The sequence below is a fragment of the Mustela putorius genome, unplaced genomic scaffold, assembly GCF_011764305.1.
Source record: "Mustela putorius furo isolate JIRA1106 unplaced genomic scaffold, ASM1176430v1.1 tig00003909_pilon_pilon_pilon, whole genome shotgun sequence".
Classification (NCBI taxonomy): domain Eukaryota; kingdom Metazoa; phylum Chordata; class Mammalia; order Carnivora; family Mustelidae; genus Mustela; species Mustela putorius.
Window position 1 is genome coordinate 22,394,108 of NW_025422057.1, and position 17,537 is coordinate 22,411,644.

Below are 17,537 nucleotides of genomic sequence, written 5' to 3' on the forward strand. Positions count from 1 at the left end.
TCTTGTCTCTTTGTATTTTAAGGGTCAGCTCAGGGCCAGCATTTACGTGGTGTCTTTCTAGAGACTTTACTAGAAAAAAACCACTTTTACTACTTTTACTCTTCTTACCATCTATCTCTTCTCGGAGCCCACATGGATTTTTAAAACCTATATTTGTCTGAGGATGATGATGGTAACCATTGTACCTGTAGAGAACACACATGTCTCCGGTGCTCAGTAACTGTGACTTTTGTAAGTAATTAGGTGTGTCGTCAGATATATTCAAAATCCCATTCCCTCCGTTAACCTTTAGGTTCAGTTTGCTCAATTGCGAACCTGCTCCCTGACATGCTGCTTCTTACCAAACAACTGGTGAGGGGAGACTTGCCTTCATGTACCCAACAAGCATCTGAGGAAAATGCATCTCATGTTTCTCTTACATCAGGAATCCCTTCAGGAAGTGGGATACTTGTTTGTATGCACATTGTGGGAAATGAGCAGGTTGAAGAAAAATTAGAGTTCTGTATCTCGGAATAAGAGAACCTAGAGATGCAGTGAGAAGGAGAGCTATTCCTGAAGGACCCTGTGGCAAGTCTGTGTTTCAGCCTTCATCTCCTTGCTTTGGTCACTGGCGGGAGTGTTTCCCCACATGGAAGAACAGCCTCACTAATGGCGGAGCTCAGGGTCAACACTTTCAATTGTACTCTCCTGACCTTATCAAACCAGACCTTTTTCACATCTTTTGTGACATCTCCCTGGAGCTCTCTCTCATCTATGCCTTTACCCTGGCCTTCAATATTTTAATTTGTAATATTTTTGTTTATCTATACTCTTCCACACTTTAAGAGCTATGATGTCACCCTAGGGAGAGTTTTTCCAGTAAGAATCGCAGGACGTCTTCACATCTAATGCAGAGCATTTGATCTCTGCAGGTACTTATGGAAAAACAAACTTAAGCTGTTAAGAAAATACCCTCGAAATGCCAATAGTTTTCTCATTGCCCCTAGTAACTTGGAATTTACTCAAGGGTGAGGTCTGTTTCCAGTTTATCATCTCTTCTTCACAGGCTTCTGTGCCTCACTTTGCAATTACGCCTTCACTCACTCCACACTGGCTCGACCTGAGGCACAAAAATGATTTGCACGAAACTTTACTAATTCTAAATAAAGAAGAAGGAGAATATTCCATGCAGAAAGCTCAAGAAAGATGAGCCTTTATGTTGAATCTGAATTTGCCAAGGAAAGAGAAAATAACCATGGCACGTTGAGGCCTTGAGGGGCTATGTTGAGCAGAGGCAAAGCAAAGTGACATGTGATTTCTGAACAAAGTGATACACAGTTTGACATGGTTTGGGGTGTCTAGAGATCTATCCTTAAATACTCCTAATTGGTGTATCTCCTGAAGGTGAAAGTATGAGCAGAAGAAAGAGAGAGGGATAAATTCAGGAAGTCAAATCTGCCATTATTTGATACTCCATTCATATTATAAATGGTTACTCATCGTCCACACAGACTAGTGAGACAACCCTCATTACTGCATTCTTGAAATTACCAAGAATGTTGAGTATGGAAAAGGAAAGAAGGGGCAGATGGAAGGGATTTTTAAATAATAAGTTTGGGCAACAGTCAATAATTCTTTCTCTCTTTAACGAAGTATCAGTGCATTTTATAAGACCTTTTCAACCCAAGAGGGAAGAAGAGATGGTAATTTATCTGATAGCGATGGAGACTAGAAGTAGGAGCCCCTTTTTTTGGTTGCCACAGATTAGTGGTTCGTGTTGGGTTTGACGTCATCAAGCGTAGGAGTGGAAAACCCCATCTGGAGGCTGGAAATAAGAGGTTGAAACTCAGGGGAGCCCAGGAGCAGACTAGACATTCAACTCAGAGCTTTGATTTGCTACCTTTTAGCAGGTTCCTGGGTAGAAGGGATCTGCTGACAATGGATAGATCAAAGCCCTGATTCTGGTACAAATCTCCCAAGCTACTTCACACCCTGTATCTTTGGTGCTGTGAGGACCCATGGTCCTGAGTAAATTCGGTGTTTATATTTGAGAGTGAAAGTAGTGGAAAGCAACTTAAAAATGTGTCAGCTCTTTCAAGGTAGAAGAGATGAGCCTCTGCACGAGAATGAAAATTACTCAGCCAGCAAGCAAGGGGTAACACTGACATCTTATTTAGAACACAACATCTAACCAGATTGATTCATACTAAATTACAAACAACAGGACTATGGGGATGATTTGCATTTCACTGGAGTGATTTATTGGACAAATATACTGAAATTTAGCTGGTAGGTAGGGGCTGCTCCACAGAGGAGCTAGAAGAGCTAGAAGGGCTGGAACTGATCCTTCCCTCAAAACAGGTATGGTTGGAAAGACTCCATACAAACTAGTGTAGACCATCCCAGTGATAAAGCGATAAAGCAGCTATTCTTTTTTTTTTTTTTTTTTTTTTTAGTTTTATTTATTTATTTGACAGAGAGAGATCACAAGGAGGCAGAGAGGCTGATAGAGAGAGAGAGGGAGAAGCAGGCTCCCTGCTGAGCAGAGAGCCCAATGCGGGGCTTGATCCCAGGATCCTGAGATCATGACCTGAGCTGAAGGCAGAGGCTTAACCCACTGAGCCACCCAGGCGCCCCAAAGCAGCTGTTCTTGACCTGACTCTACATCGCAGTGATTTCAGCAGCTTCACAAAAATAGAGATTTTTCAGGTCTCCCTGCACATACCCTGAATCTGAATCCCAAGGAGTCATATCCGGAAATCTGCATTTTTCACAAGTTCCCCCAATGAGACAGGTACAGCCAGGCCTGTCCCCCATGCTCACCAGACTCTCCAGCAGAACACTGCACAGACACAACTCCATCTGCACAACAAGGGGAGGTGCACGCACACATGGCTATCACCAGCAATAAATCCTATTTACAGCTCAGGGCATCCACTAAAGGAAAGGCATGCATTTAACAAAAAAAGAGTCTGTGATATTAAGTGCAGGAGGAAATTAGTAATAAACATTAAAATCTAATTTTTCCGCATATCTGGAGCCAACCTAATTGGCAGAACGGGTAGCCGAGAGTGGGAGGAAGGAGAAAAAAAAAAAAAATGGAACATATCTCCAAATCTGAGATCTCCTCTATCCATAATCTAGATGAATGGCAAAGGCCAGCCAAGAGCTGTGGCCGTGAGGCGGTTGAAAAATGATTAAAGTGTGAACTAGAATCTTAGTGGCAGATGTAATTGAATAGCCATGAGTTTTTTGAAAGTTGAACAAATTATATTATCTAGATGCTATTAATGTGCTAGTGTGAGCAGAAAATGATCCATCTGCATCTCCCTGTGGTTTTACATGTGTGTGAGAATAAGGGTGCTCTACAGCCTTTGGCTTTCCAGTGGGGTCTCTGCTTTTTGGAGACTTGGATATGTATGATAAAAAATGTGAAAGGTTAATATTTCTCAAAGGAAGAGATTCAAATTCCAGTTTGAATTAAAAAAAAAAAAATTAATACACGGTAACCTCCCAACCTCTCCTGTCTGTCTAACAGTCCCCTGATTTAAGCTGTTGGGTTTAGGAAAGCTGTCCTTTGTCAAGGGTATGCGTGGGTTTTTAATAAAATTGTTATCTTGTGTGATCTTTGCCCTCTGTGGTTGCTGCTGACTGGTTCAATTTCTTTCTTTCTTTTTTTGGTTTAATAAAAAGATATTATCACGGATATATTAGAGACTTCAGTCTCTATTCAGTCTCTGTATATTAGAGACTTCAGTTAAAGGGCTTCAGTGGCTACCCTTGGATATGTTATGAGTAAATGTGGGAGGGGAGGAAGAACCAGAATTTCAGCCTAGGTCGGGATACATCATGAATTCTGCCTGACAGTTTCACGTTGAGAAAGATCCTTTCCACTTGAAGGCAAAATTAGCATTAGTCGAGAAGCTTTAGAAAATATAGTATCATCTAAGCCACATCATTCTGCATGCAGATGCCACATTGTGGAGTTGTGGGGCTCTGAACTGTAAAGTGAAATAAATTGTTGCAGTAGCATTTTCCATTTAGGGATGAAATTAGTACTAGTGAAATTCTTCCACAGCCAATAAATTCATCATGTCCCTTTAGTCTCTGGTTGCCTTGTTATCTACACAGTTATTATTTATAAGTCTTTGTGAATATAGTCGCCCTGGTAGTATTTTTCCTTCGACTTTTTTGCCCCAGATTAAAATATATATATTTATAGATAATTATAAATATATTTATATATAAATGTGTGTGTGTGTGTGTGTGTATTTTCCCTCTGCAAATGTTTAGGCTTTTCACATCATGTGGATCCACTGGCTTCTGACAACTACTAAGCCATTATGGTGTTATGGCAAGTAAGAACAGATGCCAAGATATTTAAATATACCCCTTTCGCCAGTGCAGTTACCTGAATGTGATACTTCCATAAATATACCAGGGTCCAGCACCGAGGTTGCTCTTTAGCTTTAATTCTTTCTTCATCGTTTTTTTTCTAAGGTTTTTCTGGACCCATTAAAAAAAGTGTTCAATATCTACCTGATAACTGGCCTGAGTTGGTAAGAAACACCAGCTGAGGTGTTACTAGAAACTCTTGGGTGGAAAATGGTTAAGGGGGAGTTATCAGATGAACCATTCAGAGAAAGGGTACAAACATGCATCACATTGGAAATAGGTAGAAGTAATAAGTAGTTAGGATGCACCAGATACAGTTCCCCAAGGGGAAGGCAAGGCACATAGTCCATAGAAATTGGCAGGAAATAGAAGGCAGGAGAACACACGTAAAAGACAAAGACACCAGAATCTAGGACAAGCTACCTTTTAGACACTAATTGTCTTATATCTAGAGTGATGGGGATTGTTCTGGATTATATCTATAGTGTGTGCATAAACTTTAATAGCATTCCTTTTCATTAATAAAGTGTTCTGGTTTAGGACAGAATAGTTAGGATTATCTTACTTATATCCTGCCTCTCTGCCAGTAAGGGCAGAGGTCCATAGCAAGAACTGAGTAATGTAGAGCCCAAACATAAGAATTGCTAATCAGGTGTTTAACCAATTGAAAGAGAAGAATTTTGAATAGAGAAGGTATCATAAGCTATTGCTGTGTAATAAAGACCACCCCGAAATTTACTGGCTTAACAGTGAGTTGCTGTTGAGTCTGTGGATCAGTTGGATGGTCCTGGTTTTATCTGTGCTCATTGTGTGTCTGCCATCAGCTGTGGGTCCTTGGGTAGGGGGTTCTACTGGTCTTAGTCTTCTGGTGTCCAAGATGTTTGGTGTCTTCTAGAACAGCCTTGATTAGGATAATTAAGTTCTTCTCCATGTGGTCTGTCATGCTTGATCAGGCTATTCTGCACGTGTTCATACGTAACAATGACAGGATTCCAAGAGAGAAAGCAAAAGTGCAGAGGCCTTGAAACTCATGATTGGCACACTCTCATTCCCGTGTCATCCCATGGCCACATGCTATTGTCGCCCTAGCCCCGATTCAAGGGATGAGGAAGCAGGTTTCACCTCTTGGTGCGAAAAGCTTCAGACTTAGAATGTGAAAGGCTTGGGCACAGAGTAAGGTAGAAAATTGATCCAGCAATGCAGCCAATCTCCACCACGCTCTTAGGGGAGACTTGAAATGCTTTTACGTAGTCTAGCAGGCTCTCCTGAAGTCATACCCAGATTAAGCTACAAGTAGTAATCGAAGGGTATGTTCTTCTTTTGTTTTTAGTGACCCAGAGAATATAAAGGTCAGACACACTCTAAGATAAGTACTGGATGTTTTAGGAAGGGTGGTAGGTGGGTCCTAACATGCAGTGCTCTCAAACTGGCACACGTCACCATGACATTTGTAGCATGGGACACGTGCAGATTTCTGGGAATGATTCTCAGAGATGTAATTTTTTTTTCCTCAAGTGAAGCTTGGGAGACTGCATTTTCACACATTCTCCAGGACGCTTCTGATTCAGGTAGTCTGTAAACTTCTACTTTGAGAAACACTTGCCAAATTGGTAAGCAGGATTTCTTGTTTACTTTCAACCCTAGAAAACCAAAATGCATCTTTCTCCTCCTGTCTGTCAATTACTGTAATATGTTTGGTCTTTGAGGTACCCAGAGTTGTCATGACTTGGCCAAGTGACCTAAACTGCATGACTCAATGTTCTTGAAGACTCATCTTCCCTTTCAAACGAGCCACAATGCTTCACTAGTCATTAGTGCCTCCCTGGAATTCTCACACTGTCCGGCCCTTAGGCCTGCAGGATCACGGCTTTATCCTAGCCAGGAGTGGCAGTCCTCAAGACTCTCATGATTCTGTTTGGATTTGAACCAACAGAAAGGCCTGTTGGCCAGGAAAGAGAGCTTTGTAAGTGAAAACCCTTTGTTTTTTTCTGTTTTCTTTCTTTCTTCCTTTCTTCCTTTCTTTCTTTCTTTTTTATTTTTAAGGTGTTATTTATTTATTTGAGACAGAAAGAGAACAGCAGGGGAAGGGCCAGAGGGAGAGCAGCAGACTCTCCACTTAGCAGGGAGCCCAACTAGATCCCAGGCCCTGGAGATCATGACCTGAGCCAAAGGCAGATGCTTAGTCATCCAGGCACCCCACTCTTTCTGTTTCCTAAATAAACTTTGTGCCATTCCCATATCATTTTAATTTCTGGAGACATTGCAGACCACATGGATTTTGTGATATTCAAGGCATGTAACTAAAGCCCAGTGTAGGTAGGGGCGCCTGGGTGGCTGGCTCAGTGGGTTAAAGCCTCTGCCTTTGACTCAGGTTGAGATCCCAGGGTTCTGGGATCGAGCCCCACATTGGGCTCTCTGCTCAGTGGGGAACCTGCTTCCTCCTCTCTCTCTGCCTGCCTCTCTGCCTACTTGTGATCTCTGTCTGTTAAATAAATTTAAAAAAATAAATAAATAAAATCTTTAAAGCCCAGTATAGTTCTGCTTGGGAGGCAGGAGAGTCGAAAAGAAATTCACATTTGCAAACTTGCTTCTGTAAGTTCCTTGACCACAGTAACTTCTGGATTAGAAATGTAGAACTGAATTAGAAATGTAGTTCGGGGTTTCAGAGTCCTAGGGCAGGTAGAAGGTCTCCAAGAAAGTCCCTTTGCTCGAATAAGAATGAACACAAAGAGCCTGGTGTCCCCAGCCGATGCCCCCGTATTGTTGACTTCATGGCTTGGAAATAAACCAAACCAAGGGGCAAGGCTGCAGCAAAGGGGAATGTGGTACTCAGGGTAAAAGCATTTCCTCAAGCATGTTGTGCAGGACCTTGGTCTGCAAAGGGGCTGTGGCCATTTGATTTTGGGAAATGCTATAGTGAGTTAAATGAGTTTCTGTCCTGCAGGACTGTTACAAGCTTGTTTCTTATTTTCTTTTTTTTTTTTTTTTTTTTTCCTTAGATGTATTTATTTATTTTAGAGACGGGGGAAGAACAGGGGAAAAGGGGGAGAGAGAATCTCCAGCAGGCTCCACACCCAGTGCTGTTTTTATAATCAGCCTAGGTCCTCATGAATAGAACACAATAATTCAGCGCATGTCTGAGTCCTGCCAGGATTTCAGAAACAGTGTGTGCCAGCACCCAGACTTAGAAATGTGAAGGTAGCGATACCTGGGTGTCTTCGTCAGTGAAGTGTCCGACCCTTGATTTCAGCTCCAGGTCATGATCTCAGACTTGTAAGGGTCCATCCCCACATCCTGCTCTGGGCTGGGCACGGGGACTGCGTTAGAGTCTCTGTCTCCACCCCTCCCCTGCTCCCTCTCTTAAAAAAAGAAGAAGAAAGAAATGCGGGGTCCCCTACAGTACTGACGTATCCCTGCTTTGCTCTGTGTGCATAATGGCAAATCAACCACTCAGCATTTTCTTTCAGGCTTCTACCTTGTTTAGGCCGCAACTGGAGAGAGATTAATTTATGCTAATTCCACACCAGAAGCTAAAGCCCATTTATCACCCCTTTCCATTCCTCAGCAGAATACACCCAAACACACCTAATCCTCGGGCACACCAAGATAATGCAGCTGTGGTGTGTGCAGCAGTAATAGGCCCATTTACATTTAGGGGCAGGTCAGCAAGCAGCCCCGTGGAACCCACAGGGCAGTGATGTCCTGTCTGACCCTGCCCCGCCTGCTGCCGGCTGCCTGAGCCCTCAGAGACAAAGCGATGCAGAGAAGGGGGAGCAGACAGCCGCGCTTTAGATCTCAGAACACAGAAGCTCATTTTTCCAAAATACTGTGCTAATTACTTACCAGTGCTGACGCTGCTTGTATACGAATGATGCTTTCAGTAGGAATGATTTAGAATTGAAGATAGAAACTTGTGATGTGGGGAAAAAGGATGAGGAAGGGAAGAAAAGGGGAATAGTGTGAGAGTGTGTGTGTGTGTGTGTGTGTGTGTTTGCTTTCTCTTTTAGCAAGAGCCTGGACAAAGCAATTTCCTCTCTTTACTTTTCCACTTATTTCAAATGTCAACCCTTTCAAGCAGGCTAGTATCCCTCCTGGTTACTCCATAGCCCTGATCTCCGCTTATCCCCAAGGAGTGTGCCGCTAGGAATTACAAGTTTAGCTACTAAAGCTAACCCGCCTCTAGCCCTCCTAAACAGAGAGGCCCCTCCCTGAACCTGTATCTGTTCCCTGCCAAGCTAACAGTTTGCATTAGAATGTCTTCCGATTTTTATTTCCTTGCGTGTGATAAGAGTATTGTGCTAATGTCCAGAGAGAGAAGGACCTTATCTTTTAGAGTTACAGATGGAATTACGGGATGGCTAAGATTGGCTTCAGAATACAGAGGGTTGTGGTTGTGAGGACTGGATGTGGATAAAAAGAATACAGTATTGTCTGTGGGTTGATGTTTGTTGAAGCCAGGTGCTGGGTATGTTTCTCTATGCACCTGCACCATGTGTGTGTACCCATACAGCGTAGGTGTGTACACCCACGTGTCACCCCAGTGTGAGCGTGCATGCTTTATGATTCTAACTATTCCTTTTAAGACTTGATCATTTTTTAACTTGGATCACTTAATTTACTTCACGCACTATAGTTTTAGCCCTAATCCCCACTCTCAGAAATACGTTTTTAAATTTCTGGTATTTTCCACTGAAATTAGCTCCATGAGTGTTCGTGGTAGGACTCGGGTTCAAGTCTTCCTTCTTCCGCTTCCTCGTTGCGAGTCCTCTGGAAGGACATGAACCAGTGAGAGCCTCACAGTTCTCATTCGTCCGGCGGAGGCCACAGCCCTGCCTTCCATTTGTGGAAGTCAGCTGCGAAAATCCCTGTGAAAAATGGAAGGTGCCCCCCTCCCCAGTGACATCCTGTCAGTTGCAGTGTGGGTTCTGAAGTATTTCTGGACTCCTTTGCTGATGCCACTGTGTTTGCCTTAGTAAATGGAAGACACTTTGGTTTTCTCATTTCGACCTGGAAGCACGTGTGCCTTGGGTATGTCCCTGTGGTCTCCTCTCTCCCAGACTCACCCACCGCCCCGCTCGGCATAAGCGCTGCTTGACGTAGGAGAGAGAGATCACAGGGGTTGCCTAACATTCCTGCTTCCTAAAAGCTGATGCTACTAAAACAACTAAACCTGTTTTCTGAGCAACAGGGTTTGACCAGTTCCCCAGCAAAACTATTTGACGTCTGGAACGTGCACTCCAGTTTCCTGGAGTGTCTGGAACATAGTCTCACCATAGAACGTAATAGAACGTAGCCTGACTAGACAGAACAGAAGCGGCCTCGAGTCCTGTTGGGGTCTGTCAGCATACAGGCCACTCTTCTCGAACTCTCACACCCAGGTGACCAGAACGTTGCCTTCTTGGCTCCTGACAGAGAAAAGCCACAGAAAATGGTGCTTGAAAGTCACCAACCTTCCTGAGTATCAGACTTTCTTAAGTGGGGGAAGGTAAAGTTCAGTGCCCAGGCCTCCTAAGGTGTACGTGTGGCTTGTCTTTCATGCTTGAGCGATGCTGTTTTTGCAACATGTCCATTTTTCTTTTTTAAGATTTTATTTTATTTGACAGAGAAAACAAGTGGGCAGAGAAGCAGGCGGAGAGAGAGAGAGGAAGGGAAGCAGGCTCCCTGCCGAGCAAAGAGCTCGATGCGGGGCTCAATCCCAGGACCCCGGGATCGTGACCTGAGCCGAAGGCAGAGGCTTTAACCCACTGAGCTACCCAGATGCCCCAACATGTCCATTTTTTGAGAGGGTGCAAATTAATGGCATACAAAGTCCTTAAAGCAAGGCAGATTTGACCCTAAGATTGAGGAGGATTTGGGGGTGGAGAGATGCTCCCGAGAGCTGTGGTCTAGCAGGGAGGAGGATCTTTTTTTTTTTTTTAATATTGTATTTATTTATTTGACAGAGAGAGAGAGAGAGAGATCACAAGTAGGCAGAGGTAGGCAGAGAGGTGGAAGCAGGCTCCCTGCCAAGCAGAGAGTCCGATGTGGGGCTCGATCCCAGGACTCTGGGATCATGACCTGAGCCGAAGGCAGAGGCTTTAACCCACTGAGCCACCCAGGCGCCCCAGGGAGGAGGATCTTTTATGGCTGCAAAGAGGAGATGTCGGTGCTTCTGAGAGGCTGGTGCTCCTGGCGCAGGCTGCTGTCAGGGCTTCGGGAAGCCGTCGAGACGACATGAGGTCGCGCACCCCTCCACCTGCACCACGGTGACAACTCTTGTGAAATCTTCCCTTAGCCATCGGTTTCCTGTGTGCCGGAAAGATAAGCGTGCTCGCAACCTCCGGTCCTTTGTCTCACGTGACAGTCGCAGGGACCGGAGTGAGAGACAGCAGATCATTCATCACGATATTCCCGTTGCTCCTTCGGGGGATGTGCATTGCTCCGCGTGAGAGAAGCTTGCACTCAGAGTAGAGGAAAATGTCATAGTCATAGTGTTTTAAATATTGATTCAAAAGAAGAGCAGCAGCCGTCGTAAGAAAGGCTGACCCCTAGGGGAGACTTAATACGCGTCCAGCACGGTTGTCAGTGTGTTCACACGGTCCTCACACACACCCCACGAGATACGCCCCGTTACTCTCCCGCCATGTAAGCCTATTAAGGTGAAATCGCTTGCCTAGACTCACAGGGTGGGCTGCGGTAATGCAGGCCTGGAATCGGGGCAGTCTGGGCCCAGGGCCCCCACCGCCCACCCTTCCTGCACAGGCCAGCTGGAGCACTCCAGGGGCTGCGCCAAGACTCAGATGCCCCCTCCCACCCCCATGTCAGCCACGTCACACGCACCTGTGCATAGGCCCCACGGGGTTTCCTGGGACTCACCTTGGCTCTGCGTGAAGAGCATCAGCACCTGACGGCGTCAGGCGTGCCCTGCCCATGACCATGCCTTGTGTTCTCCCCTAGCCCCGCTGGTGGACCTCACTCCGACCCACAGTGGATCCGCCATGCTGATGCTGCTGTCGGTGGTGTTCGTGGGGCTGGCGGTGTTTGTCATCTACAAGTTTAAAAGGTATGAGGCCCTCTGTCCTTGTCGCCCCTCCCCCTCCCCTCTCCCCGACAGGCTCGCAAGCACGTGTTGCCATGATGTACGTCCCCCGTGCATAGCAATGATGCTGTCTGTTAATGTTTTAGGAAGATCCCGGGGATTAATGTTTATGCCCAGATGCAGAATGAGAAAGCACGAGAGATGGTCAGTCGGGTCAGTCCCCCTGAAAGCAGGGCCCATATCCCTCAGACTGAACTAAGGAGGCCTGGCCAACTGCTAGATGAGAAGGTGGAATGCCAGCTCATAGGTAAATGACTCCCAGGAGCCGCCGCTGCTCGGCTGGGCAGTCCGACCGCTCACTGTCTCACCCCTTTCTGGCTTGACCTAACCACTCTCTCCTGCTCTAACATTCCTGAGAGAAACAGCTAAGATGCCTCCTTCCCTGCTTCCTTCAACTGGAGTGAGGGGGGGAAAAAGCCTTCTTGCTCCTATGTAGTGTTTTTTTTTCTTCCCTCTCTCGTGACGTTATGCTTCCTCTTGCAAAATCTCTTGCTCTAAAATACGGGGCTTCAGAATGTTCATGGTCAAAGAGCAGAGTGTTGACTCTAACAATGTGCAAGAAGGAAGCCTCAGAGGCTAGATCTGGTGATGCGGAGGGCCGGGCAGGGTAGGGAATGACAGGGTAGGCCAGACCCACCTGGCCTCAAGACAACTCTTTGGAGGGCAAATTGTTTCAGAATGCTTATAGAGAAGCGACATCAGGAGACAGAATAGAGGAGGGACAAGCTGATTACCCTGGGATTTTTTTTTTATTAGCAGGAGTCTAAAAACTGCCCCCGAGCCCCGAAACATGGAACCTAAGAATGTTGAGGCCAAGAGGCAGAAAGTTTGCAAAACACCCCAGGAGTGAGGTTTCCTGAGAGAGACCCCTGGGGAGTTAACCTGTTACAGGGCCGACGGGCACATTTCTTCCTCCTGTTCACCTGTCCCTGGCAGGAGTCTTACAGTGGACCTTATCATATATCAATAGAGCTCTCGCTCTCTCTCTATGCCTGCAAAGTAAGCTGGGAATCCAACAGCTAGGTCCAGAGTCCCAGGCGTGATCGCTAAACCCTACTGTCTATGGCAGAGGAAAATTTCCAGGGAGTTAGACAGACCCCTGGGGCCGCCACTGTGACCCATGGCTGGCCCTGTTACATCCTGTCTGGTGGTGTCAGGGCTTGAAGCTGTCCTGTTGCCCCCTCGAATCCTGCATTGTGGAACAAGGCGGATACATTCCTACATAACTGTCTGTGCTTCACTCTAATGTCAGAATACCAAACCTTCTAGAAGGGTGCTCCCTGAGATTTCTCATCAGTGACTTGGAACAGGAAAGGAGCACCTAAATGGAGAAACAGCCCTCTCTTTAAGCAGAGGTGGGAGAGTTCTGTGATGGTGCTGGGTGAGATTTCAGTGCAGGGCCTGGCTTGTCTCAGACATAATAATACCAGCTGGAACCCTATCTGGGGTCCGGCGTTCACAATGTGCTGGCTTTTATTTGGGGAGACAGGGTGATAAATGTGTAATTGCTTTAGGTTCAAAAGAAAAAGCCTTTTCTGTCTTCAAGTCCAGAGAAGCGTTCACCCTGTCTATTTACTTCTAAAGCTTCTAAGTGCATTTTTGTGGGTCATTTGGTTTTCAATCCCATTTCCACGGGGTATGAAGCACTGCGCTGTTGACTGTATTAAAGTAGCAAAGCCTCCTTCACCAGGAGAATCCCATAGCTCGTTGCACAGTCTCTGACACCTTTCCATTGTCAGTGTCATTAAATGAGTAAGTGTTACACGTTTTCTCTTAGGAGAGTAGCTTTACCCTCCCCTCCCTCCCCTTCTACTCAACCTGGTGACTCATCTCTCCGATTGCAAAGAGCAAGACACGCCACTCCACCTCCAACGCCAAAGCGGGGATCTGCTGGGGCACAATTTGCAATTTAAGGAAAACCCCCCAAGGCTACAGGCGACCTGCTGATCAGGAAAGAATTTCTCGCTCTTGTCAAGTACACCATCCTTCATGACCACTAACTCTATGTTTTTTTTCTTTCCTTTGTTGTTCTGTTTCCTATTTTGCCAGGAAGTATTTCCATAGTTGCTGAGAATCAAAGCACAAAAGAAATCCCTACCTATGTAAATGTTTGAATGGAGGACGCCAGTAAAAACAAAAACAAACAAATAAAATAAAAACAATCAAAATCCAAACAGACAGACAAACAAACACTCACTGCATCGGGACTTTTTAATTCTTCAGACACAGACAACAAGGGTTTTTAGCTTTAAGCCTGTGCATGTGGACAATACCTTGAGAACATGCTTGGAGGGGCAGTGTACAGGTGCTCTATTTTAATGGAAAAACACTCCCCTCCCCTTTCCTCTTCTCTCTCTTTTTTCTGATCGGTCGTGTTTGTAGAAAATTCATAACATATAGAGGCCAAGGAAATCTGCATGTGTTTTTGGAAATATTCTTGGCCCTAGATTTAACACCAATTTTAGCCCTAGAGGCTGATGGGGGGATTAGCCGCCCCAGCCCCTTTCATAAGACACAACGACATGCACAGGAGTGTGAAACCCTGAGCTGTTTCTCTGTCCCACTTGCCTCATTGCCAGTTTCTTTTCTAAGTTATCTCTGGTAGCTCCGGGGGGCCAGCAGTGGCCACCAGGCTGCTTGTGTTTTGCATTCTGAGCGGCCACAGGGATGAAGGAGCGAGGTCAAGTTCCACGTATGCAGGCAGAGTAGGGAAAGCCGGCTGGCTGCGGGGGCAAGCATGTCAGAAGTGGATCTCTGTTTCCTGTCCACCCCTTCCCATCACAAAGGCTTTCCCTTGTAGCTTTCGTGTTCCTGCCCCCCAACTTATGTAGAAAAGAGCATCCCAGCTCCCCAGCGTCTGGCCTCCCCATTTGTTTGCTATTCCCATACGGTCATCCTCAGTTGGTGTCTTTGTACCTCTTCCTTCCGGTCTCCAAGTTGTCTTTCAACTCCCCTTACTTTTTCTTCCTAAACATGTTATTGGATTCTGGACATTAACCTCCGTGTTTCCTAAATACTGGCCTAGCCTCTGCCGGCCTTGTCCCCGCCACACACACGTTTCAGATCTGTCAGCATGCCAGCTTCCCTACACCTCTGCACACTGACCCAATACATCCTGCCCTGCAGGGTTCGGCTCCATGTATCCTTAGTTTCCTGTAGAACCTGCCTCTTCCAAATAGCCTTGCCTTTTCCCACCTGGAAACACGCAAAGTGTGTCAAAGAGTTGATGTATCCAAAGCAATTCAAACCTGGCCACATACACTGGAAAAAGCATACAGATGCGTAGTGGTATTCTCACACCTTAGCAAAAATCTCGTGTGTGGATTCCAGAACATTCTTGTGAGAAATGTTTTGAATGCGTTCCTGTGTGGCAGGGCAATTTCCTTCTGTAATGGTTGCTGTTACCCAGTTTTTGTTCTCTCACAGTACAGTAAAAATATTTGTAAAATAAAACTGATTTTAACCAGAAGAAGAAGCAGGTTAATGGATTGAATATTTAAAAATGTCAAAAAGTCCGAGAATATACGGGGGTCTTGTCTTACATTAGGATAAGATTTTGATGATGTAGAATGATTCCAGACATTTCCCAGTTATGCTCTCTGATCTCTGAGTATCCTATTATTGGCAAAGGAAAAATTAGCAAGCCGAAAGGGGAGGAGGTAGATGTCTAACTAAGGCAGATTGGCTCAGAGCATGAACAATCAATCCCCATTTGCCCAGGTCAATAATGAAAGAAGACCCAGAGTAAGAAAGAAACAAATGTGTGTCGAGCAGGCGGCCTTGAAGGATTAAGAATTAGGCAAAGCCTACTCTAAAATACGGGAGAAAGCAGTTTTGAAAACCACCCAGAGAGAGCAGCCTCCTCTGTGGCCAAGTTCCCAGGCCAGTCACAGTCGATAACAGGGTCCTGGTGATCCTGGGGGTCCCAAAGATCCTGGCGATCCCTGCCTTCACGTAGCTTAGGCAGGGCAAGAGTAGCGAAGCTGCAATCAGAAGTGAATCATTTGGAAGTTTTTGTGGTTGAAGATGCCCAGGATGAATCTGGGAAATGGATTATGCCTGAGGCGGCCATCTGTTTGTAGAACTCAATTGATCCCCCACCTGCCAGGCTTCCTATCCCATAGGAAACATCCTCATCGATCTGCTTCAGTTGGAGCCTTCCCAGTTTAATCTGGAAGACAAAATGTTTGGAAACCAAAAGAAGCTCACTCAAAACAGCACAGGGAGTCCTCAGAGTTGCCGTTCAATTAATTTTAATTGGAAAATTATGAAAAAGGGAATAACCCTCTTAGTCTCGCACAGTGCCTTGCCTAGAGTAGGTATTAAAAAAATGACTTTGTTGAAGGGATACATGGAAGAATACATGAGAAGACAGAAGGAAAAGTGGATGTGTGAGTCCTAATTAAAAATGGAGGTAGACGTGAGATGCCTGGCATTTTGGAAAGTGATCACAGATGGCCAGCTCTCCCGTTCAGCATCTCCGGGACCCTCAGGTGCCTCTCCTCAAAGCTCCCTTCCACTTGTAGGAGAAGAGTGAGGCAAGGGGACCTCATTGTTCTTACAATCTAGGGCTGTGGTTCTCAAAGCGTGGTGTCTGGACTGAGCAGTATCAGCATCCCCTCAGACTTCCTAGAAATGAAAATCTGGGGTCCCCTGACTGCAGACCTACTGAATCGGAAGCTATAGGGGGTGGGGCCCAGCAGTCTATCTTTACCAGCTTTTTCAGGTGACAGTGATGTCCACAGAACTTTGGGAACCACCACACTCGGCCACTCCAGCTCAATCCCAAAGAGAAGGCAGTGATGAGAGCCTACAAATGGGAGGGACCCAAGTGCCTACCGACTCGTGAACAGCAGGTGCAAACACAATGAGGAGTTTGGTGGGCTTCAGGCCAGAGGAGTGAGTGGGGAGGGATGCATGTGGAAGGGAAGATTCAGGGCAAGCTAGAAATCTGATATTACAACATTTTCCAAAAATCCCAGAAGGCAAACTGTGCACGCTCTTCCCTGAACTACCCAACCAACATTTTCTCCTTTGCCTTATTCCTAATTGGATTCACGGTCCAAAATGCAGAGGTTTGCTTTGCTTTTTTTTCCCACAAGTTCCAAACAGCAACTTTGAGAGCGATGGGCAGTTTGGCAACTGTTCTGTGTTTTCCAGGATTCCAACTGAGCATTGAAATCCCTCATTTGCCAACTTATTTTTATAGGAAGCCAATTTAAAGAAAAAAAAAAAAAAAGAAAGTTTTCTTATAGTATCGGAACTACTTCTAATTTTAAAATGACTTTTTTGATGTATTTTTTTGTTAAATACTATGTAGTGTAATGTATACTTGCTCTTGTTTATTGCTTTTACAATCATATTTATTAAACAGATAATGTCTCTAAAGTCTTGGCCTCAAGGAGTTTATTTGATCTCAAACCAAACCGTGGCGTTCTGTCTTCATGCAGAAGTGATACAACTGTAGGATTTTATAAAGGCTAGTTGTGTGAGAATATAGCAAATACCACAGTCTCAAAGGATTATTTTTGTTTGTGTGCTTTTTTTTTTAAACTCACAAAGGAAAATCTATTCTATTAACCTGAATTCAACCTGCATTCTATTTGACTCTATAATGTCTGTTGCTTTATTAAATTACCTTATTCTACTTAAAAACCCTCCAAACTGGTTACTTTGGAATGAGTCACATGCTTATTATGTTTAGTTCAAAATTAGAAATTACTACTATGTGACCAACCCATTCAACTTTGTTTAGAATATTAGTTATGGAAGGAGCAAAGCAGCCTGTGATGTAATGAGCTGAAACCTCGGGCCATGGGAAAAACACTAGGGATAGCATAATAAAGGCTTTGACCCTGAAATTAGGAGAGTGGATCTCTCCTTCCAGCTATGCCAGCTGTGTGACCTTGAACGAAGCACTTTCCCGTACAAGAGCTTTAGTGTCCTCATGCATATAATCTGAAGGAAGAAGACAACTTCCAGCTTTGGTATTCTGAGTCGGTGAGTCATTCCCGAGAGCCCCATCCAGCTGATTTAAATTCAATGCACTGGATCCCAAATCCTCCAGCCTTGTGGCTTGCCTACA

General features: G+C 45.2%; 1 protein-coding gene across 5 annotated transcripts in view; it reads left to right on the top strand.

Moving 5' to 3' along the window:
• Positions 1-16,840, top strand: part of SORCS1 (sortilin related VPS10 domain containing receptor 1) — a 511,420-nt gene extending 494,580 nt beyond the window's left edge. Inside the window, exons 25-28 of one of the 5 annotated variants that reach the window (XM_045068616.1) lie at positions 11,311-11,416; positions 11,539-11,699; positions 12,276-12,278; positions 16,555-16,840. In XM_045068616.1, coding sequence (XP_044924551.1) covers positions 11,311-11,416; positions 11,539-11,699; positions 12,276-12,278; positions 16,555-16,631 — 347 coding nt within the window. In that variant the 3' untranslated portion in view covers positions 16,632-16,840. Of the gene's footprint in view, positions 1-11,310; positions 11,417-11,538; positions 11,700-12,275; positions 12,279-13,229 lie in introns of all 5 variants that reach the window. The other 4 variants (XM_045068612.1, XM_045068613.1, XM_045068614.1 and 1 more) reach the window with 4 other exon arrangements.
• Positions 16,841-17,537: the final 697 nt, after the last annotated feature.